At 37.4% G+C, this 25216-nt stretch overlaps 2 protein-coding genes across 2 annotated transcripts in view; both read left to right on the top strand.

The window, feature by feature from the left end:
* Csmd1 (CUB and Sushi multiple domains 1) overlaps positions 1 to 25216 on the top strand; it is a 1642848-nt gene that overhangs the window by 142954 nt on the left and 1474678 nt on the right. The gene's annotated exons all lie outside the window — the stretch shown is intronic.
* Positions 1 to 25216, top strand: part of C030002A05Rik (RIKEN cDNA C030002A05 gene) — a 138762-nt gene that overhangs the window by 99964 nt on the left and 13582 nt on the right. The window contains exon 1 of the mRNA XM_030243881.1: positions 1 to 25216. This exon is cut by the window's left edge and continues 99964 nt beyond it; it is cut by the window's right edge and continues 13582 nt beyond it. Within this exon, the coding sequence (XP_030099741.1) occupies positions 7109 to 8731 (1623 nt within the window). The 5' untranslated portion in view covers positions 1 to 7108 and the 3' untranslated portion in view covers positions 8732 to 25216.

The raw sequence follows: 25216 nt of genomic DNA, 5'->3' as shown, positions 1-25216 counted from the left end.
TGTTCCCATACAAGGAGTTTAGGATGAATAGGACTTGCCTGTCTGCTGTGGCAGCTGTCACATCTTCATCTCATGCAACTTTTCCCTACTTGTCCACATCTGAGAAGGTGATCAACAAGGAGACATCTGCAGTGGCTTTTTACTCATTGTAGGGATTAGAACAGATCTATGAGGCTAGGCCTAGCCATCCAAATATAAGTACATTATGAATGTTTATTGACAGTTTCATTGACATGTGAGGACCAGAGAGGTTGCATTCAGTAATCTCACAATGGATAAGGGAAAGCATCACTCAGATTTAGCTATAGGATTAGGGGGTGGGAGGGACTTGGCTTTGATGTTGAACTACATGGCCTTCTGTGGACTTTACCTAAACCCTTTGCAGCGTTTTCTCTTTCCCCATGGAAACTGAGCACAATGACCCCTGAGAGCTGAGCATAGGTGATGCTTGACACAGTATTGACACATGCAAGCGTTTAGCAGCAGGCAGACATCATTTGTTATTATTATTTTATTGACAATATGGAGGCCACTCATTGTCAAAGGTCACACTAGTTGTTGGAGGTGTAGAAAGATGAGGAGAACCAAACTGAAGGCTATGAATAGGGCTCTGATTCCCAGGAAGCTGCTTGTCTATGTCTCGCTCACTTCCCTTTTGTCAGGTATAGAAAAGGAAAAAGATGTCTGCAGATAGTTACGTTCTTCGTATTCAAGGCTCTTTGTCCATAGCATCCCTGATGAGTTAGTGAAGGCTTGACAGCATCTTTTTATTCAGTAAGTGCTCAGGAACAACCCTCCCACTTGCAGACACTGCAAGGCCTGACTAGAAAGAAAGGCCAGATCACACTTTTCCTTCCCATCTGCCTGGAGCAGCCTTGGGAAGGGAGGAGCTCAAATGCTTTCTCTATTAGCTGCATTTCCCCCTTCAAACAGTAGATGATTTCAGGAAAACATAAGAACTTGAGTTCATGGCAAGTTGGTTAGACTTCATTCAGAGACATTTTTCAGTAATTATTTTTCAGAATTTCCCACCCATCTAATTGCTATTCCTCCCTCTTCTGCTTATCCCACATTCATCGTTTATCTCAGAGGAGAGCACTTTCAGCTCTGTAATGAGCTGTGCTTTCATTTCTTACAATGGAGAGATTCTTATTCAACAAAGATACAGACAGAACTCAAGGCTGTGGTGCAATTTTGTTCTTAGCAACAAGTGAAGTTTCCTATGTGACTTCCTAGCCAAAGGCACTTTTCTTTATTGATTCATGATTAGCTCAATATATCTTTATCTATCTATCTATCTATCTATCTATCTATCTATCTATCTATCTATTGTTTTCATCTATCAATCATATGTGCTTGTATGAATATGTATGTATGTGCCTGCCTGTCACTTATCTGTATCTATTTATTTATCAATTAAGTATATGTGCCTTTACATAATTGCCTTTTTAATATTTATCTCCTGTCATCTATCAACACATATATGTGTGTGTCTACCTACCTATCTTTAAATCTATTCACTTATCAAAAATATATATCTGTCTATCATCTATCTCCTATTCATTCTCTCTCTCTCTCTCTCTCTCTCTCTCTCTCTCTCTCTCTCTCTCTCCCTCCCTCCCTCCCTCCCTCCCTCCCTCCCTCTCCCTCTCCTCTCTCATATACTTGTCTATGGATTGGATTTGGAATATCTTGATTTTCCTTAATTTACTATGGTCTCCCCTTAGTTGTTTGCCAGCTGCAGTATCTTGTTGATTCTTAAATGGCAAGCAAATGGCACCAAATTAAGTTCCAGATAATTGCTTGAAATGACAATGTTCCTATATGAGTTAATCCTATATGAATAAATTGTTTCAAAGCTAAAAACAACACACAGTACACAGTTCTTTAGTAATCATGTATTGTGTATAATAGATTTTAAAATAATATATGATATACAGTATTAATATGGCTGTATTTAATATTTATATATAATTAGTTAATATATAACTATATTGTTATATTGTTATAAATTGTGAGAACTGTTTTATTTCTGAATCCCATTTTGAACAAGATTCTATTTGACCTACTTGATCAATTAGGACTGATTCAGTTCTGGCAGATTTCAGTCTCTTGCACTACTTCTCTCCAGTGCTAGGATGCTGGATGATGCATTCACGAGCTTGGATCAGAGCACTATAGTGTGAGCTTGCTGCTCATGGCTCAGATGCAGCACATCACCTCATAGGGCCGTGAAAGCTTTGCTTGTCAGACTAGTAGAGTTGGTCTCCTCTCACGGCCAGTTCCCATCCGTTCAGAAGGATCTCTCTCTCTTCTGTTCTTCAACCCTTGGCGTGAGGGTGTGTGTAACATTTGTATGAGTATGAACTAATATCTGACTTGGGTTTGCTTTGCCTTAAGACTTGCAAAGAATCATCTCTGTATCATGTGTCATCAGCATTGGCACAGTGTGATGCCTTTTGCAATTACCCAACCTGTGATTATTGTTGGTTAAATGACAACATAGTTAGACAGAATCATCCAGCTGGGTATTCCTTCTGAGTGAAGCCTATGGCACACCCTGCAGCTGAAAGGAAATATCAAATAGGTCAGTAGTGGTTTTCGATGTTCTGATTTCACCAAGTTGGGGAATCATAATTAAAACATTAAGAGAATTCATATTCATTTTGGTTTATATTAGGCAAGGTTGGTCACAAACCAAAGTGACATAAGAAGACATTTGACCTCCTTTCACCCTTTTGCTAAGTTCAGATCTTCTCCAAGAAAGACAACCCATTGACCTATCATTGACTATCTACTAATGGCCCTCTAACAGGGGACAATGTTGTATGTTTGTAGGATTTGTCTCCACTAAGATGATGTAATAGAAAGGATTCTCTGTTTAAGATTCAGATAAAGTTTCCATTTCTCTGCCAGGTAGCCAGAGATCTTCACCCATTAGAACTTCCCAAGTACATGAACAATGCATAGCAATGATCATTCTGAATCAGGTAATCTGAAGGCTTAATATTTTAGTTTTTTTTCTAAAAATGATGTGTGCACATGTTAGTGAAGTTGTCTCTGGACAGCAAAGGCATCCCCCAGGGAGGGAAAGCTACAGACAGGTGTGAGCTGCCTAGTGTAGATCCTGCATCCTCTGCAAGAGCAGAGTGTGATCTGAACCACTGAGCAACCTCCCCTTCATTCTAAATGTATTCTTCATAGTAACCTCCTTGAGGCCACTACATCCCACTTTCAGGTCGGGAAACTGAGGCACAAATTTGGATGATGTTCTGAGGACAGTTTCATAAGGAAGACACTGAACTATTCTTGTCTGACCCTTGGGTATTTGATCTAAGCTCATGTGTTGAAATAGACCTTAAGTAAAGTATTCTAAGAGAGTATAATAGGCAGCCTCATCTTGGAGAACTCAAGTGATGTGGGTGCTCAGTCATTAAAGGGTTGACTGCAGGGCTTGGTGAACAGAACCCTAGACAGAAAAAAAAAAAAAAAAAAAAAAAAAAAGATGTGAAGAAGCTTCTGGTGGAGACAGTAGCAGTCAAGGGACCTACTTTAGAAGACACTGTTGAATGACATCTTCAGCTACATACACCTGGACAGCTGACTTTTGCCACTCTTGTATTTGCTTGTGCCTGTAATAGTGGCCAGAAAAAAATATGATATAATCTCCAGTGATGTTATCAAAATCCTTAGTGTGTGGACTATATGCTTTATATGAAGCTACAGCATTACTGTATAGACCCCTAATTGAAAATTGTAGTTTTTAATCACTCAAATGAGCTCTGTATTCATGACATTAAATCAGTATGTAATGGGGTAGCACACTGTTGGAAAATTAACTTTGCACGATTTTGTCAAAACAAGCTCAAAAACATTGTTCTCACACAAAACAAACAAAAATGCACTAAGCTGCTTTGGCCTGAAAATGGCTTAAGTATTTAATATGCATTTTTATAATACAAAGATGACTGTTATACAATGGTTAAAAATCCTTCCTTCTAATCACTGTAATTTTAAAACTCATAAAAGCACAGGGATTGTCATTATTCATTGTGTTTCAAACAAACAATAATTTAAGAAGAGGAGGAAAGTATTAAATACCAATGGGCAAATAAATTAGGAATTAAATAAGTTGTACCTGTGAATTACAGTCTTACTTCCCAACAGGCCTAAGAATGAGCTCTTGCATCTAAAGCTTTGTGTAAGTAGAGATGGAGGTGGCTTGTCTATGGATGTGCAGATAATGAAAAACAAATTTCAGGACAGAATTTTTCAGTAAAATCAAAAAAATAAGCTGGAATTTCCTAAGACCTAGCATTCAATTTGTCTGAAAAACGAGTATCCTAAAAATTTTCAAGCTACATTTCCAAGATGAGAAAAGCCTTCATGGAGTTTGTGAGAAGCTCCATAAGACATCTAGCTAACATGCTTTGGCACTATTTGAATGAAAATAGAACTTAGCTGAGGTGCATTCATTTTCCTTGACTGAAGAAACCTGTGCAAACATGGAGAATTTCTGGGGTTTCCTACTCAGCTTGACAATTATGAATTTGGGAAAGAGTTGGGCAGAGCTGGATTTCTGTTGCTTGGCTCTTCCTGCTATGGAATAAAGTCACAGAGAAGCTTGAGGGATAAGGAAAGTGCTGATGTTTAAGTTGACACGGGTTACAAAAATAAATGTAAAGATTTAGAAATGTAGAAAGTCTCCCAATTCTCCAACTATATAAAGTTGCAGGAATGAAACCTTTGCTAATATGGATATGTTCTTTGATCGATTCGAGTTATATTGGTTGACTTATCCTAAGGACATTAACATTCCTACAATGTAGAATCAGCTATTTCCCATTTCCAATGTGCTGTATCCATAAGTATAAGTGAAGACTGTTGCTAATGTGAGGCAATCAGGAAATCTGAGGTCCTTAATCACTGCTGTTTGCACGTAGCTGGCTATGGAGTACAGGTGAGGGTCATACAATACAAGCTCTATTAAGTTCTCAGATTTTGAGATGACTTATATCCTTCCTATGTATATTGTTCTTCTTAGGTGAAACTAATACTAATAACTTACAGGTCACATGATAGTTATAGAATCTGGTTGAATGCATTGAACTTACTCTTCAGTATGGAAAGGTGCTTATCCGTTTATTGTTTGCTTTTCTCATTTTTATTTGTTATTTATGTATTTCATACAATGTGTGATTCTGATCATATCAACTCAACCACACTCTACTCCTGTGTTCATCCTTCTTTCTCTACCCATTCAGATTTGTGTCATCTTAAAAAAACAAAACAAAACAAAACAACCTTCATCAAATATAGTTTGTGTTTACCATATACTCTTTTTTTTTTTTTTTTTTTTTTTTTTTAGACAGGGTTTCTCTGTATAGCCCTGGCTGTCCTGGGACTCACTTTGTAGACCAGGGTGGCCTCGAATTCAGAAATCTGCCTGCCTCTGCCTCCCAAGTGCTGGGATTAAAGGCACGCACCACCACGCCTGGTTTTACCATATATTCTTAGTTGTGTGGTTTTCACTAGAATGTGGTCACCATAAAATAAAATTGGCCACACCCGTAAATAAGATGGGCTCTTCCTTTCCCATTACCAGTCAACTGCAGATAGTTCCTGAGCTTTGGATGGGATTTTGTGCCTCTTGCATGCTGCAGTTTTGTCTGGTTTGAGTCTTTTGCATGTTATTTTACCTACTCTGGATTCATATGTACAGCTGCCCTGATGTGTTCTAAAACACAGTCCCCTCCTAGTCATTCATTACTTCTAGTGCTTACAGTCTTTCTACCCACTCTTCCCCAATGATCTCTGAGACTTGGAAAGAGAAGGTGTGATGTACACATTCTGTTTAGGTCTAAGAATTCGCTTATTCTCTGAACCTTGATTGGCTGTGGGTCTCCACGTTAATCACCATCTACTATAAATAGAACCTTCTCTGATGAGGGTTAAGATGTGCTTTAGTATATGGCCAGTCTATAACTATGTTTGCTAGGTGGAATAATAATAGGAGATTCTCTTTTAGGAACTATGGTTGCAGATTCTAGGCCGAAGTAATGATGGCAAACATGGGTTTCCACTTAGAAGCAGGGTATAAGTCTAATCAGAAAGTGATTGGTTGTTCATTTCCATGATGTTTATGCCACTATTAAACCAGTGGTCATGTCTTGCCAGACTGGTCATTATTGTTGCTCTTGGAGTTCAAAAATAAGCATGATCAATAATTCTTTTTCTCCTCTAGTAGTACACACAGCCATCCAGCACTGTGAAAGTCAGCCAGGAGAAATGAAAGACTGGCTTGACTTCCGCATGTTCTATGACTGAGTGAGTTGTCTCTTCACCAAGAGGGTTATGATATCAGTTTCTCGTATGGTTGCTTTGTCTTGTCTTGTCTTGTCTTGTCTTTTCTTTTTTCTCTTTTCTTTTCTTTTTTCTTTTTCTTTTTCTTTCTTTCTTTCTTTCTTTCTTTTTTTTTTTTTTTGAGTCATGATCACTATGCAGTTCAAGCTACCTGTGTTTAAAGTAGAGCTACCTTTTGATTTTAGTTCTGGGATATGATGGAATAAAAACCTCAGCCAGCAGTAGCAGTAGAGTTGGCAAGTAGAACCAAAATCCTTCAAGTTACTGCTCTTTTTCATAGAGAAAGCATATAAAATGAAAGGCTTAAAAACCTGAAATCATCAACTCTGTGACTGACTGATTGAGCCTAGAACAATGACCTCCAGAATCACCCTCCTTGGTATTCATGGTAGATTTCTTCCTTTTTAATGTCAATTCTGTTGTATGCATATCATGCATCTTACTTATTCCCTTGTATATCAGCAAGGGGGGGGGGGTGTGCTCCTTCCACTCGTCCGTTGTAAATGAGGCCAATATAGACTAATATCTCAAAGAGATCCTGATTTTTAATCATTTTGATCATATGCTTAAAAATGAGATTTCTTAGACCTTCAAAGAAGATCTAACTCCAGTTCTGCACAAACTTTTTCACAAGATAGAAGTAGAAGGTATTCTACCCAACTCATTTTATGAAGCCACTATTACTCTGATACCTAAACCACAGAAAGATCCAACAAAGATAGAGAACTTCAGACCAATTTCTCTTATGAACATCGATGCAAAAATCCTTAATAAAATTCTCGCTAACCGAATCCAAGAACACATTAAAGCAATCATCCATCCTGACCAAGTAGGTTTTATTCCAGGGATGCAGGGATGGTTTAATATACGAAAATCCATCAATGTAATCCATTATATAAACAAACTCAAAGACAAAAACCACATGATCATCTCGTTAGATGCAGAAAAAGCATTTGACAAGATCCAACACCCATTCATGATAAAAGTTCTGGAAAGATCAGGAATTCAAGGCCAATACCTAAACATGATAAAAGCAATCTACAGCAAACCAGTAGCCAACATCAAAGTAAATGGAGAGAAGCTGGAAGCAATCCCACTAAAATCAGGGACTAGACAAGGCTGCCCACTTTCTCCCTACCTTTTCAACATAGTACTTGAAGTATTAGCCAGAGCAATTCGACAACAAAAGGAGATCAAGGGGATACAAATTGGAAAAGAGGAAGTCAAAATATCACTTTTTGCAGATGATATGATAGTATATATAAGTGACCCTAAAAATTCCAACAGAGAACTCCTAAACCTGATAAACAGCTTCGGTGAAGTAGCTGGATATAAAATTAACTCAAACAAGTCAATGGCCTTTCTCTACACAAAGAATAAACAGGCTGAGAAAGAAATTAGGGAAACAACACCCTTCTCAATAGCCACAAATAATATAAAATATCTCGGCGTGACTCTAACGAAGGAAGTGAAAGATCTGTATGATAAAAACTTCAAGTCCCTGAAGAAAGAAATTAAAGAAGATCTCAGAAGATGGAAAGATCTCCCATGCTCATGGATTGGCAGGACCAACATTGTAAAAATGGCTATCTTGCCAAAAGCAATCTACAGATTCAATGCAATCCCCATTAAAATTCCAACTCAATTCTTCAACGAATTAGAAGGAGCAATTTGCAAATTCATCTGGAATAACAAAAAACCGAGGATAGCAAAAACTCTTCTCAAGGATAAAAGAACCTCTGGTGGAATCACCATGCCTGACCTAAAGCTTTACTACAGAGCAATTGTGATAAAAACTGCATGGTACTGGTATAGAGACAGACAAGTGGACCAATGGAATAGAATTGAAGACCCAGAAATGAACCCACACACCTATGGTCACTTGATCTTCGACAAGGGAGCCAAAACCATCCAGTGGAAGAAAGACAGCATTTTCAACAATTGGTGCTGGCACAACTGGTTGTTATCATGTAGAAGAATGCGAATCGATCCATACTTATCTCCTTGTACTAAGGTCAAATCTAAGTGGATCAAGGAACTTCACATAAAACCAGAGACACTGAAACTTATAGAGGAGAAAGTGGGGAAAAGCCTTGAAGATATGGGCACAGGGGAAAAATTCCTGAACAGAACAGCAATGGCTTGTGCTGTAAGATCGAGAATTGACAAATGGGACCTAATGAAACTCCAAAGTTTCTGCAAGGCAAAAGACACTGTCTATAAGACAAAAAGACCACCAACAGACTGGGAAAGGATCTTTACCTATCCTAAATCAGATAGGGGACTAATATCCAACATATATAAAGAACTCAAGAAGGTGGACCTCAGAAAATCAAATAACCCCCTTAAAAATGGGGCTCAGAACTGAACAAAGAATTCTCACCTAAGGAATACCGAATGGCAGAGAAGCACCTGAAAAAATGTTCAACATCCTTAATCATCAGGGAAATGCAAATCAAAACAACCCTGAGATTCCACCTCACACCAGTGAGAATGGCTAAGATCAAAAATTCAGGTGACAGCAGATGCTGGCGAGGATGTGGAGAAAGAGGAACACTCCTCCATTGTTGGTGGGATTGCAGGCTTGTACAACCACTCTGGAAATCAGTCTGGCGGTTCCTCAGAAAATTGGACATAGTACTACCGGAGGATCCAGCAATACCTCTCCTGGGCATATATCCAGAAGAAGCCCCAACTGGTAAGAAGGACACATGCTCCACTATGTTCATAGCAGCCTTATTTATAATAGCCAGAAACTGGAAAGAACCCAGATGCCCCTCAACAGAGGAATGGATACAGAAAATGTGGTACATCTACACAATGGAGTACTACTCAGCTATTAAAAAGAATGAATTTATGAAATTCCTAGCCAAATGGATGGACCTGGAGAGCATCATCCTGAGTGAGGTAACACAATCACAAAGGAACTCACACAATATGTACTCACTGATAAGTGGATACTAGCCCAAAACCTAGGATACCCACGATATAAGATACAATTTCCTAAACACATGAAACTCAAGAAAAATGAAGACTGAAGTGTGGACACTATGCCCCTCCTTAGAAGTGGGAACAAAACACCCATGGAAGGAGTTACAGAAACAAAGTTTGGAGCTGAGATGAAAGGATGGACCATGTAGAGACTGCCATATCCAGGGATCCACCCCATAATCAGCATCCAAACGCTGACACCATTGCATATACTAGCAAGATTTTATCGAAAGGACCCAGATGTAGCTGTCTCTTGTGAGACTATGCCGGGGCCTAGCAAACACAGAAGTGGATGCTCACAGTCAGCTAATGGATGGATCACAGGGCTCCCAATGGAGGAGCTAGAGAAAGTACCCAAGGAGCTAAAGGGATCTTCAACCCTATAGGTGGAACAACATTATGAACTAACCAGTACCCCTGAGCTCTTGACTCTAGCTGCATATGTATCAAAAGATGGCCTAGTCGGCCATCACTGGAAAGAGAGGCCCATTGGACACGCAGACTTTGTGTGCCCCGGTACAGGGGAACGCCAGGGCCAAAGGGGGGGAGTGGGTGGGTAGGGGAGTGGGGGTGGGTGGGTAAGGGGGACTTTTGGTATAGCATTGGAAATGTAAATGAGCTAAATACCTAATAAAAAATGGAAAAAAAAAAAAAAGAGATTTCTTTAACTATTTGTGAATATAGTACATTGTAGAGTAAATTAAGTGTGGTCACCAAACCAAACAAATATTTGAAGAGCAAAAGAAGTGACCCCAGGACCATGGATCTGGGTATTTTATATAAGGCAGATATATCTTGCTTCTAACTAAGATTTTCAATTACTTCTACTTTTATCTTCCCTCATGTTTTGTGACCTCCCCCCAAGACCCCACAATTCTTTGGCCAGTCCATCACAATCACATGATGGCACTCAGAGGCATTCACTATTTCTTAGAGGACAGCCATGCTAGGCTCCTATCTGCAAGCACCGCCTGGCATCAGTAATAGTGTCAGGGTTTGGTGTCTGCCCATGGTTCTCCAGTTGGACCAGTTACTGGACAGCATTTCCTTCAATCTCTGCTCCATTTTTGTCCCTGCATTTCTTTTAGACAGGAAAAATTCTGGGCCAAAATTTTTGAAGGTAGGTGTGTGTCCCCATTCCTCCACTAGGGGCTCTGTCTATATACTGGAAGTGACCTCAGGTTCCATCTCCCCATCATTGGCTATTTCAGCTAAGGTCATCCCCATTGGATCCTGGGAGCTCATCACATCCCAGGTCTCTGTGACTTTCTGGAGGTTCCTCTGTGTTCTCTACCCCCGTAGCTGTACATTTCAATATATTCTTAAGTATAGCATTTCAATATATTCTTAAATATAGCATTTGAGTCCATGTCATTTTCCTTGTATGTATATTTTTGAGGCTGACTGTTTGGCACTGCCTATCCCATTGGTGTGCTCTTCTTGGAGGAGGACGAGTTCTCCTGCTCCATGCTTTACTCTGTTACTTGTAGACCTTTATGTAGTGTTAAGGCCTCATGAGTTTTCCTACACGCACTTTAGCCTGGTAACTGATGTCCTCTTTGTTCAGCGCACATGAACATCATGTTGATATCAACATGAACAGTCATGTTGATAGACTTCATGGGTATAGCTTCTCATGTTGCCAGATAACACAATCCCACAATGAAGTCCCTGATCCTCTGGCTCTTACAATCCTCCCACCCCTCTTTGTTTTATGAGCCATAGGTAATAAAACTGGTCCCAACTTATTATGAAAATATTTTACTTGACCAGTTTTGATACCTTAGAACATGTAAAAACTAGTTGTGCTTCACTATGACATGGCCTTACATTCACCCTGCCAACTACTTATTTTACACGATAATGATAGTGATCAGTGTAAATTGATCTACACCCAAGGAACACCCATCAGTTCATGTGGTATTGTTCATATGTCTACCATTCATCCTTTGATCATATGAGTGTCACTAGAATTTTCAGATATTGCGTGTATATGCCTCCAAACATCTACTGTATTCTCGCTTCTCTTTATGTGTATGCATTCATGCATCATAGTAGTGTGTATATGTGGAAGTACACATGTCTCTTTGCCTTGATCTGTGTTAGTTCTAGGGTCTAGAAATAATAGACTTACCTTTTTTCTTATATTACTAATACTGTATTTATCTTTAAAAGATCAGCTAAAATGTTAATCCCTTTTTTTATTCTACCAAACATCATCTATCTTTTATGTTTGTTTTTCCCTGGTACTTGCCCCCATTATTATATCACACACACACACACACACACACACACACACACACACAGAGAGAGAGAGAGAGAGAGAGAGAGAGAGAGAGACAGACAGACAGACAGACAGACAGACAGATAGATAGACAGACATTGATAAATAGGTGATAGGTAGATAGGTAGGTAGGTAGATAGATAGATAGATAGGTAGATAGATAGATAGATAGATGGATGGATGGATGGATGGATGGATGGATGGATGGATGGATGGATAGATGGATAGATAGATAGATAGATGGATAGATAGATACTACTGCACTAGCTATATCTTCTTTATCTCATTCCTCTTAGTACCCCTGGCCTATGAGTTATCCCATGTAGTATTCTATGTTTACTGTCAATGTCTGTTTTTAAAATTCTACAGAATCCAGTAAAAACTGTGGATATGTAGATAGAGATCGACTTAGTTCCATGTTTGGCAATGGCCTAGCATGGGTGCCTGACTGGTTGGTGTTCAGGCATGATGATCCTTCCTGAAGGTGCAGGCTCACTCAGAGAACCTGGACAGTGGATGTGCATGTTTCCAGGGTCTTCATTTGCAGTATTATATTTAATCCTTTTCTACTTATCATGTCATTTAACTCATGAGAAGATACTAATTTTCAGAATATTTAGGTAACTGTTCCAAGGTGACAGATTCATTAAGCAAATAACAACCTAGCCCTTGGCCTTTCTAATAGTGTTCTTTCCATGTTTCTAAAGCTCCAGGAAACAGAACTATAGATAGTTCTGAAATCAGTCAAAAGCTAATTAGAGAATAAATTTAGGCTTATATTCAGTGTAATGTTTAGAATAGTACGTGTTGAAGGTACTATTAACTTATTCATTTCTAACTTTGCTAGACAGTCTCTCTCTCTATCTCTCTTCTTTTGGTTAAATTTTTTGTCATTTGGTTTTGTTTTCTTATCATTTATCAAGGCAGTGAGAGAGAAAGAACATGGCATTGGGAGAAGATTGGGAGGGTAAGGGAGGAGGGGAGTGTCTGAGAGGACTTGGAGGAGGGGAAAACAGGATTTAAATATATCACATTAAAAAATTTAAGACACTAAAATGTAACAAATTGCATACAATTCCAGTGTAATGTTTCCACAAATCTCTGAAATGTTAGTTACCAAACTATCATGATTTAATAAATAAGTTAATATTCACCTATACTTAATTTCAGTATTTGAAATTTTGACAATTGATGAACGTGCAATCATGAATGAACTGCAGCTCTGGCTACAGGCACACAGTAAGAGTCAAGGGAGACTAGCTAGAAAGAAAACAATAACAGGTCACCAGGAGTGGGAGGTGAATTGGTGACACAAGTAAGTAATTCAATAATATACGCCATATACATGTATAAACTTGTAAAAAGAAAAAAAAACTATGACATTAAAGATCTAACTGGAGTCTAATGAGAATCCAGAATTTAACAGATTTCTCAGCAATCAAAAAATGTCATGATTTTGCTAGGCAGAGCATCTAGCAATGTACTATGGACATGACAAGCTCGACCAAGACATCACTTAACACACATTGAGTAGACTCAGGGGCAAAAATGGGTTCCACAGGCAGAGCAATAGAATGAGAAATGAACACGGTGCAATAAAATTAATTACTGGAATCCCCATGGTGGCTAGACAGGATCTTTAGAGACGAAGTCAGAATAAATCAATCATTAAAACCAATTATTAGTCACAGGAGGTAGAATGTGTGTTTTCTTAATTAACATAAAATATGGTTAAAGAGCCAAAGGGTCTAGCAGTGGAGAGAATGTTTTACGAGACAAATACACAGTTTTGTCAAATTCCACAGTGTGTTTTGAAAGATACAGGTAGCACATCCAAAGGTGTGAAGTGTTAATTGTTCAAATGTTGCTTGCAAATGTTATATAAAAGTCATATTCTATGATCTCGATTCTATTTTCAATAATATTACCTTTAAGGAAACTATTTTAAATATCTAAATATTGTTATCATTCTGTGCAATAATATATAAACTTGAGCTAAGACTTTCTGATGCCATTGTTTCTAGGGCATTTGTTATGTTGAAAGCATGTAAATTGTGTGAAAGTCCTCAGCCCAGGAAAACAGGAATGTTATCACTAACTACAGTTCAATTTTAATCCCCTTGAATGAATTTTTAGAAAGTCATTAAACTATTAGAGGAAGTGAATACAGCGGACACTCGAGTTTCTCCTCACAACACACACTGGATATTCATGCTCTATCATGGAAAGAGACCACTGTGATCTGACTTGTAGCTCAGTGAGCAACCACGGTCTGACTCCTTTCAAGAATTGGCACAGGGAATCTATGTCAAAGCTCTATTTTATTTTCCATGGCTATGGTAACACATAAGTACATTTAAAGCATTATGACAGATAATTTAAGAGATAGGAAGATGGAGCTATCTAGATTGTGGGTTTGCTTTTACCCTCTCAGACCTGATGGACATTGCAAGATGGAAGGATTGGACAGCAGGCCTGAAACACAGGAAAAAGTACAGCATTTCAGCCACCGCAAAGGCAGTGATAGACTAGCTCTCTTTACCTTTATCATATATTTCTCTCTGGTTTCTTAATATTTGCCAAGACCTATATCTTGTAGATGGAACTGTCCACATACCCCTAGCTACATGAAACACCTTGTGGAAGGAAAACAGGCAGAACACAGGTCATGGCACCCTACATTTCTGGAGTTCTGTAAGAACTCTTGGGACTAACGTCATTAATGGCACAAGCCTGTCCTGTTAGCCGGGGTCCATCCATTGCTGATAAGATGGGCTCCTCAGAGCCCGCATGTAACACTATTTTGCCATTTCAAGTACAAGTCAGCTAGGCTGGGTAAAGTTACTCGTTTTCTGAGCAGAAAGTGTTTTAAAGCCTTGAAAGAAGGTTCTTCTTTATGAAGGCACATCAGTGTTGCCCAAGAACTCCCTGTGTGTTACTCTAGGTTCATTATGTCAACAGAGTACATGAAAAAAGTTGATCATCCACCAGGCATGACATATATAATTGGAAAACAGGAAGCAGAGTACTAGTTTTCTTTTAAGTGAAATGTACACACCGTTGTGAAGTATGGCCTCTTGTTTCATTTCTTTGTCTTCAAATACATGTATTTATTAATGTGAGGAATTCATACATAGTATTTTGATTCTGGTCACCGGTTTCTTAACTTCTCTCATGTCTATTCTCTGTCCCATACCCACAAGTTCATGCCTTCAGTTTCCTGTAACTAAAGCCAGCTCAATTAATGTTGTCTATGTTGTCTCTGATGTATGGCTATCCATTGGGTAGTGTTGCCACAACAGAATGAACCAAAAAACAAAAGTCAAAGGCCAAAAACCCACCCAACCCAACCCAACCAACCAAACAACCAACCAACCAACCAAACAAACAAACAAACAAAACAAAATACAACAAAAACACAATAAAAAACATAAAAATACTAAACCCCCAAACAAACAAACAAACAAACAAAATCCATCCCTTCCACTCCTGGCAGCTCTCTATTGTCAACAGCTTCTTAGCTAGGTATGGAGCTTCTCATCCAGTTCTCTTCTTCATCTAGTATTTTGCTTGTATAATTAATTGATTTTTCAAATGATGGTGTTGCATTACCAAGTTTTGCTGAGTAACTTACACTTGTCTTAATTTTGCTAACTCTTTATATCAACAAATGCCTTCCTGCATCTGTGATACAACCTGAATGTTTAAGTGACCAGGGACAGCTTAGAGGAGAAAGTGTGACTCAGAAAGTCCAATGTCCTATCTGGAATGAGAAGGGAGATATTTGCTCCTCTGAGAATGCTCGTATTTAACATGTGTGATACTTCACACCAATTATGGCAGTGGGTATGTTCGTCATGTTTTTTATTATTAGGACCACAAGGCTGTAACATAGAGAGGAGCAACATCTTGAAACACAGCTGTGGTAAGGTTAAAACCCATCCCAGCTTGTCCATATACAGAGCCAGTAAATTAAGGACCCTTACATTCATGTACAGATGGCCATCATCTTTGACTGCACAGAGCAGTGAACTTTAACTCATTTAAAGGAGTGCAATGGAGAGGGAAAAATAAATGCACCAGGAACAAATATCAAAGTATCTGAACACAGATCTTGGAAAACTCCATCCAAGGGCTACAGATCTTAGAACAACATTAGAGACAGCTAAAGGAATGAGAACAGACTTGAGTTTTTCTGAATCTTCACGTTAATACAGTGATATCAGGGAAACATGAGATTTATCTAATGCTTCTCTTTCTTTATTGTTATGGCTTTTATGTTATTATTATCTTTCACTGTTGTTATTGCTTTCAAAGGATGCTGACTTACTTTTGTGGCTTGGTGAACTTTTGCCTTTTATCAATAGGAAAGCTATTGAAAAGTTAGTGAACCAAGTGTACATTTCTACTTTAATTGGTAAACAAATGGCCTTAAAAGTGCTTACCAACACACAGCATAAGCCTGTGTCATCAGTTGCTGATTACAATGCTGCAAATCAGTCCCAGCAGTGCTGAAGCGATAATTTGGAATTTATCTCTTTATACACTTGGGACTTTGCTGCAATCATGCAATGAACAAGCATCCCTGACAATCCACAATGCACGGTCATCCCTGATAACCCACAGCTTTGTCTCTGATGTTTTTAGTTGTCAGTATCCAACCTGGGAGGCTTAAGTAGAAATTTTCAGAGATACATACCTGTCAAGTGTTAAATTGCATGCCATTAAGAGTATCATGAAGAGACCTTCCCTGTATTGGGTTTGTCCTCTCTGCATAAGCTGCCAGCTTGTCTGTCAGTCACTGGATAGCTGCCTCCATTATCAGAATAACTGTTTACCGATTTGTTTTTCTTTTTGTTGTTATTGTTGTTTTGTTTTGATTTGATTTTAGCAATGGCAGACTTTGGGGAAACTCCACAGGGAAGGAGAACCACTGTGCCATGTACTGAGCCAGGCAGGCAGGAAACATTTCAGACACAACTTGGAGAGCAGGACCATGGGAGCAGGGCTGAAGAGAAGGTCTCTTTATAGTGGTTGAGATGCTCCTGAAGGTTTCTGTGACACACAAAAGGTGAGATTGTAGAACTGTCCGTCCTGTAGATCAGAGCAGGAAATGTCAGGACATAAGCACAGGAATTTTATTCACCCAGGAAGGATGAAATCCTGATAGATCCAGGAGAGTAGCTAGAGCCTGAGATGATTGTGAGAAAATAAGCTAGATTGGGGGAAAAAAACCAAATATGCCATGTCTTCCTTCATTATAGAATCTAGAGTTTGAGAGAAAGAGAGAGAGAGAGAGAGAGAGAGAGAGAGAGAGAGAGAGAGAGAGAGTCTGTCTGATTGACCCTAGTATAAAAATCAGACCATGAAACGTAGGAATGGGTCTAAAGGCAGTTGGAGATAGCAATGGTGGATAACATGTGATATAAAGGAAAAAGTCTATTAATGGGGGTGGGGTAGGGTGGAGAACGAATCCACCAGTAGAAAAGAGGGGATGATAAATGGGCAGTGGTAGGTATAGAAAAGCAAGGTATAATGACATATATGTATGAAAACATAATAGGAAGTCTATACTTCCTGTGCTGACTTAGAAAAATAATAAATAAAAAGATAAAAAACTTTCATAAATGGAGACATATGGGGCAGAAACAATATTTAGGCCTCACATAAGCCATTAGCTGCTTGGTTAATAAATAACTTCAACATTTTCAAATCAATGATTTCATCTGAAAGAACTCTATAGAAACATTTCCAGAAAACACACTCATCATTTAGTACAGAAAGGTCAAAAAAGACAGGAGAGAGGACAGGTGACATTTGTTGATTGAATACTTGATATTCCAATCTTACAAGGGGAAAATTGGAAAACGCTCACTAGGATCCATCAATTCTTCCTGAGATACAGACATCAGAAGTTGAAAGGCAAAGAAAGCCAGAATTGGTGTAGAGTAATTTATAGCATATATTTATGTATGCATTGGCTCAACATTTGACAACCATATTTCTTGAAGCTAATTGAGAACTTTTATTTGTTCTATAAATCATGCAAAATAATTACATCAAATGAAACAAATGGCAGAGGCTTGTTTTTGTGTCAAGTCAATAGATCAAAGTTCCCCATTTGAGTATTCAGATACTGATAATAGTTTCTTAAAGGTTTATTTTTATTTTATGTGTATCAGTATTTGACTGTGAGCTTGTGTGTATACCATGTGCAGGCCTGGTCTCCACGGGAGGCAGAATAGGGCATCAGATCCCATAGAATTAGGGTTACAAATGTCAGTGTTGCCATGTGGGGGCTGGTAGCCAAATCCTAGTTCTAATACAAGAGCACACAGTACCACCTCTCCACTCCCATGAACTGATACTATTGAAAGATGTTATTGTCTGATCAGATGGACTCATTTTTAATTATGAGACTTAGTTTTTACTATTTGTAAAACCTAAGTAGCTGTTACAGTTATAAGAATAGTTGTTATTATTCTTCTGTTATTAAAATAAATGTATCTTGACAAGGAACCAGAAGACATTGATATCGTAGAAGGAATCACACTCTACAGTCCACACAGGTGTGATTCCTGTGCAGCCATAGTTAACATGTGCTCTAGGTAGCAAGTTGTCCATGGCTATGGAGAGAAACTAAGGTCATAGTTTTCCCCTTCGTCAAAGTAAAAACAAACAAACAAACAAACAAACAAAATTAAATTAAATAAAAATAAAACAAAACAAGAAGACCTAGGGCAGCAGATGCTGCTGTCTGAACCTAAACACACATCTCATCTCTCCATGTAGTAAATGAAACTATTATTTAGTCATACATGTAATCTTTCCTGTAGTTTGTGGGGAGCAGGTGTAACTATATATACTGTGTGGTGAGGCTACCACACAATGGAAATCTTGGTTACAGGTGACTCGACAGTACATCCTGGGTGTTCATCTTCCTGGATACTTTGATATTTATTTATCACTATTCTGAGTCTTTGTATAGATGTCACATCTTTTTATTGATATTTTTCTTTTAAGCATTTGTCAAGTAGCCTGATACCTAATTTATTCAGAGGTACGTCTTTGTCTTTATGTATGCATACAGTTGTGTGTGTGTGTGTATACTCATGCTTATGCAGATATTTGCATATTTATGTATAATTTCCAACATGTGTATTTAGCATATGCTAAGACATTCTAAAGTCATCTTTGAGATTGAGAAAGTCTGGATTTGTGCTTTCTGAGTAATCAGCTAGAAGACTGCAACAAAGACAAAGTTATATATTGTGGTTTACCATTTTCATTTTTGGTATGCTTAGTTAAAAATGAATTCTCAAGGGGAAAATTTGCATAACATTTATTTAAGAGTAGAAAAGTGATGTCATTGGCAATTAAACATTCTCTACATTTGTGCTCCTTAGCTTGATCAATTCTATAAAGCCATTATTATTTAGGCCACAGTCTTGAATAAATCATGGATTTATATTATAAAAAAAATCACTAAGAAGTTCAAATAATTTTCCTTGTGCTATAAATGTTAGACCACTTGATTAGGGTACCTCATGGTATATGAGAGACCAAGAATTCGTAAGTCTTACTCTTGCATGAATTATTCAGCTTGTGAACAACCTGTTATTCCTGTGCTAGTGTTTAGTTCAGAGTAACATCTGAGTTGATTTTAAGCCATCACAACTCTCCCTCTGAAAGTGTTGGTCACAAGAGGCTTGACTGACCATTGTTAGGAATGATGCATTGTTTCTGAATACAAACTTTAGCTTTTTAACACGCTTATAGTATGGGAGTTGACAGGTTAAAATATTGTGCTTGAGTAGATGCTATTTGTGGCTGATTGTTCTAATTTTCTTCATCCAGCACTGTATCAAATCATTAAGTATTTTCAATTTTCCCCTAATGCTCCCACATTCACAAGCTTCCCACATTACCATACTACCCCTGATGATTTATTTCTAATCACACTGAAAGCACATATTCAACGTGATAGCTGAATTATATTAATTTGATGACAAACAAAACAATGCAATTTAAAATATTGATTGCAAAAGCATTAGCTTTTCATAAATAAGCCCTGTAATTCCATTGATTTTAAGTATGATTAAATTGCTTGTTTTGATTCAGAAATTATGCTCTGATCATATAAGAAAACTGAGAAAGTGGGAAATTGCAATCTTAAGTTGAAAAGTAAACCAAGCTTCAATATAATAAAGCAATAATGTCACACATGTTGTAAAGAGCTGGATCATTCTGCAATGCCTGGAAAGCCCCTTTCCTAGGTGATGAAGTTTTTACTGCTGCTATGCAAACATATACTGTGCTATGACAATGCTTGTGGGATGAGTTCCCATGGGACCGACATTTACATTTGAGGTATTGAGTTTCCCTTTGTATATAAAAATTGCAGACCATAAGAAATGTCTAAAAGCTTAATAAACACTTTGGTTGTGTAAACCTGGAACTTATCAGTGTGATAAATTTATAAATTTCATACATGAAAGCAACTCTTGGTTAAATGATATTTTTGTGGATATATGTATAATATATACCTGTTTATATAAAACATTTGCATATATACACATATTAAAACAACCCACTCAGAAAATAAGCCTGTGTGGCTATATTTTCTGAACCTTGTACTTTATCTGTATAAAGGGACTGAACAAGTCAGGCCCACATATCCTAGAACATGGTCATATCACATAAAAGGACAGATCATGTAGTATAGAACTGGCTATGAACATAGAGCAGCTTCCTTGTAGTTTAGAACGTGGCTACACTGTTAAGATAGATAGATAGATAGATAGATAGATAGATAGATAGATAGATAGATAGATAGATAGATAGGAAGATAGGAAGATAGATAGGAAGATAGAAAGATAGATAGATAGAAAGAAAGATAGAAAGAAAGAAAGAAAGAAAGAAAGAAAGAAAGAAAGAAAGAAAGAAAGAAAGATAGGAAGATAGAAAGATAGATAGATGATAGATAGATAGATAGATAGATAGATAGATAGATAGATAGATAGAAAGAAAGATAGAAAGAAAGAAAGAAAGAAAGAAAGAAAGAAAGAAAGAAAGAAAGATAGGAAGATAGAAAGATAGATAGATGATAGATAGATAGATAGATAGATAGATAGATAGATAGATAGATAGAAAGATAGAAAGAAAGAAAGAAAGAAAGAAAGAAAGAAAGAAAGAAAGAAAGAAAGATAGATAGATAGATAGATAGATAGATAGAAAAATAGGTTAAATAGAGATATATATAATGATACTATAGAAAGTAATTTAACAGTCTAGAACCCAGTACCCAGGGGCACACAGTCTAGAGCATAGTACTGCAGAGTAGAACATGATTGCATATCTTAGAACAGAAAGCATAGTTGTGTGGCCTAGAACACACCCCCACTGTTGTGAATTTGTTCTTTTGATTGTAGTTTAATAGTCCAGAACATGGTTGTGTGGTCTAAAACACATCTGCATAGGCATGAACTTCTTATTAACATGGAGAGCATGATTGTGAATTCTAGAACCCATATTATGAAGTCTATATAAGCCTATATAGTCTAGAATATATCCCCACAGGCATGAGCTTAATTGCACAGTCCAGAACAAGGTTTAGAACCCAGGTATACATTTAAGAATTTTTCTTTTACACCTGAGAAAATTCACTGGAGACCCAAAATATTTTCAACCTTTAGCATGTTTGCACCACAGTGTCATTTTCTAAAATAATACTTAGAGTTTTATGTTACTTGCTTTAGTCTTGGGTTTACTTGAGGACTCTCAGATCTCTGAAGAGTGTGCCATTCTCTTTCACAGGGTGTCAACTGAAGTTGTGGCTCTATTTAGCAACACTGGAGAAAAGCTCAACGGAGACTCCAAGTTACATGAGATGCTTCCCTGGGGTTTCTGATATAAGGGAATTCATTCATTGATGTTTGATTGTTGTGCTTAGGATGAAAAGCAAGTCTGAAAATGTCTGATATTTATTTTTAGATATTATCAGTTATATCCAAAAATACAGAAAATAAGATTCATTTGTAAGACTAAGCTGACACAAAACCTTTGAGTTAAGATAGGATCAATGTTAGGAATTTTTATTCATTTTTTTCCAGATTTAGCAATTTTTTTCTGCAGATGCTCTCTGTGTAGGAGTGATTTGCTTATTTTGTATGAGAAAAATCATTACTGCCATTTTATATTTGATTTTTAAGCAGTTTTAGAATATTCTTTCAGTTTACAAATTAATCAGTGGAACTCCTGTTGGTGATTTAGAGAGCTTAATGGATTTTTAGAAGTAATTTCCCTTCACTAAGTAAATATCTTAATTTACTAGAGGGATCTTCAAAGATGGGCTCATGTTTTACTATTTCTCTTGGAATCCCATTTTGGTAGAAGTTTTTACAGTCGAGTGACACAAGAATGCTTTCTGTGTACTTAGACAATATCCACTTTTGTAATTATCTTCAATAGATGCATAATCTGATATATGAATATAAGTAAATTTACCTGCACAGAGGTGGGACAGATCACCTGATTAAAGATATGTCTGTACTTTCCTTCTACAAATGAACTCTGAGAACTGTGTGGGCCCTGTGAGAAATGTACACAAGAAAAATCAGGCATGGCATGTAAGGGCTTTTTTGTTTTGTTTTGTTTTAATTTGTTTGTTTTGGTTTTACATTGGATGTATGTGTGTATGTATGTATTTATTTATTTTTATTGAATATTTTCTTTATTTACATTTCAGATGTTATTCCCTTTCCTGCTGTCCCTCCCCCACACACACTTTTCATCCCAGCACTCAGGAGGCAGAGTCAAGCAGATCTCTGTGAGTCCAAGGCCAAGACAGTCTACATAGTAAGTTCCAGGCCAGCCAGGATTAATGAGTAAGACCCTTCTAAAGAATTCTGAGTGATTCTGGGGAGTTGAGTCAATAGTTGGAAGGCTTCCCTTTGCAAGAGAAATCATCCACGTTCACTGGCTGGAACCTGAGTTAGGGAAATCACCCTGGATCTCTTGGAGCACGTGCTCACGCTCCTCACTGCTCAGGAAACAGACGTGGATGGCTGGGGCTTCCTGGCCAGTCACCACATCTGATTACTAAGTTCTCAGCCAGTAAATGACCCTCTTTGAAAACACGAGAAAGGTGGGGGAAATTCTGCGACGTTGTTCTCTGGGTTCAGTTGCATGTGCAAATATCTGAATAGGTATCCCTTACACATGTGCACTTGTGCACATACAAACATGTACACATACATGCACACAATAATGACACGAGGCATAAAAAAAATTAAATGTCTTTCTCCTCCCAAGATTTTATGGAAAAAGACATTTTCTCTAAGTAAGTAGCATTTCCTTTTTTAAATCTTCTGTCTTGAAGAAAGGGAACTATACTCAGTGAATTTGGAATACTCTGTGTTATATTTATGGAAATGCCCCGTGTACATCTGAGTCAGATTAAAAGCGGGTGGGTGCTTGTCTTTAATGGAAACAGCAGTGGTCCCAAATGGGGAACAGAGCTTTTTCCCAGACTTGAGCTGCTCCTCTGTGTAGTACTAACCTAGACTACACTTGCATCTCTCTCCTAGAAAGGGACAGCTGTGTTTATCTCACCCAAGCACAAAGAGCAGCCAGCAAACTTCAGAGAAGGAAGTAATTGGCTGCATTCTCAGTGCTGACGACACCTGTCCAGCTGTGCAGGAACTTCTGATGTGGAAGTTTTACAAATGACAAGACATATCTACTGTTAGCTGCTTCTGGTCTCCTGATGGAATAGAAAACCATTACATTCCGTTCCCTCCATATTTATTAATATACTGCATCAGGCAGTTACATGGCTTATTCTAAAGCTTCTGAAAATCCCACTGAGAGAAGGAAACAATTAATTAAGGACATCTCTCTGTCTTTCTCTATTAAGACAACCTTGCTACTGAATTCACTGTGTCATGAAGAAAATTACATCATGGTCTTTTTTTTCCTATTTCTCTGTAAATCTTGTTATCTTAAACCACATTCTTAAAATAATCTGATGTTGGACAGAGTGAAATATTTAAAAGAAGCCAATAAACAACCAGCACAAATCTTCCCTGTTCAGTAGCTCAGTGAGCCAATGGTACTTTCAGTTTTAAAACATTTCTGTAGGTGTCAATATTTAGAACTAAATGAGGGACATGAGCCAGTATAAGTTTTAATTAACTAAAAGTGATAAAATGTATTTATTTCTTTTCTTTCCTTTCAAGATAATACTTGCAAGAATTTCTTCCTACTAGGCATTATTAGGCTATCTACATTCTGAGTTAATAAGGTAGAATATTTTAGAAATATATTTTTCAATGTTATTCAGACAGAGCAAGCCATATGTTTATATTAATATATATATATATATATACATATATATATATATACATATATATATATACATACATATACATACATACATTTAGATATACAACATTAATGAAAATGTAACCATAGATTTGAAAGAGGGCAAGGAGGGTTATATGTGAGGATTGGGGTTTGAAAAGTAAAGGAGTAATGGTATAATTATCTTATAATCACAAAACTATAAAATAAATACAAGTTAAATTATATTCCCTAAAAACAGAAATAGTCATGCATCAATAGTTATATAGATTCAATATAATTTTTAAGAATAGATTATGCTAATAATTTTAAGAACAATGAAGACAGTGTGAAAGGGGTTTCTTTGATCAACTTTTTATCACAAATTAGTATTACATCTTAAACTTCATATTGAACTGGATTGATTTCAAATTCAGAGAAACTACATTGTGTCCAGTTCTCTTCAAAACTGTGCTTCAGCACTCAGGAGATCTGAGAAAAGAAGAGATTATGGGCTCATTGGCTCTGCATGCCTCAAGAGTCTTTTCTTTCTCAACACATCATTTGCATGCTATTGTGGAATGCTTCTCATTTGTGTGGTCAAGTGCTTGGTAACAGTTGGATCACTGTGCTCATCCAAAATGTGGGTCCAGAAAGTGTAGTGCACACCCAATATGTGGGGTCCTGCAGGAGACAAGGCCAGACTCAAATGTTCCTTCCTGCCCTTGCTATTAGCAAGAGGCCTGCTCTATCTGAGTTCAATACTCTATCACAACAGAGGTAGTGGTTTGATCAAAAGTGATTCAGGATATGTGGTTGTTTCATATCTGTAAGTATTTTTATGAGATTCTCCTCTTCACCACCCGGGCACTTGTTTAGACTTTCCAGTTTGTTAGCAGTCAGATTCATACTTATACATGAATCACGAAAAACTCCATCTGGCTAACATTTATGAACTCACTAGAGCCATGTAAAGATGCTATTAAATTATTTATTAAATACAAGATTATCTGCATATCCTCTTCAAATCCAAAATTGAAAGGAAAAATTATATATCTAATTTCCATCAAGTGTCACAAATGTTGTCAGAGACATTCAAGTAGGCATCTGAAGGTGTTAGGAAATGAAGCAACCATTCATTATTTGTTTATTTTCTCACATAACATGAAAATGTGGTCAGATTATTAATATCTGCATGAAAGTTGCTGAGAAGACAAAAGAACTGCAAAGATTTTC

The sequence above is a fragment of the Mus musculus genome, chromosome 8 (assembly GCF_000001635.26).
Source record: "Mus musculus strain C57BL/6J chromosome 8, GRCm38.p6 C57BL/6J".
Lineage (NCBI taxonomy): Eukaryota > Metazoa > Chordata > Mammalia > Rodentia > Muridae > Mus > Mus musculus.
The sequence above is the reverse complement of the archived record's forward strand: the minus strand, read 5'-3'. Positions and strand labels throughout refer to the sequence as shown.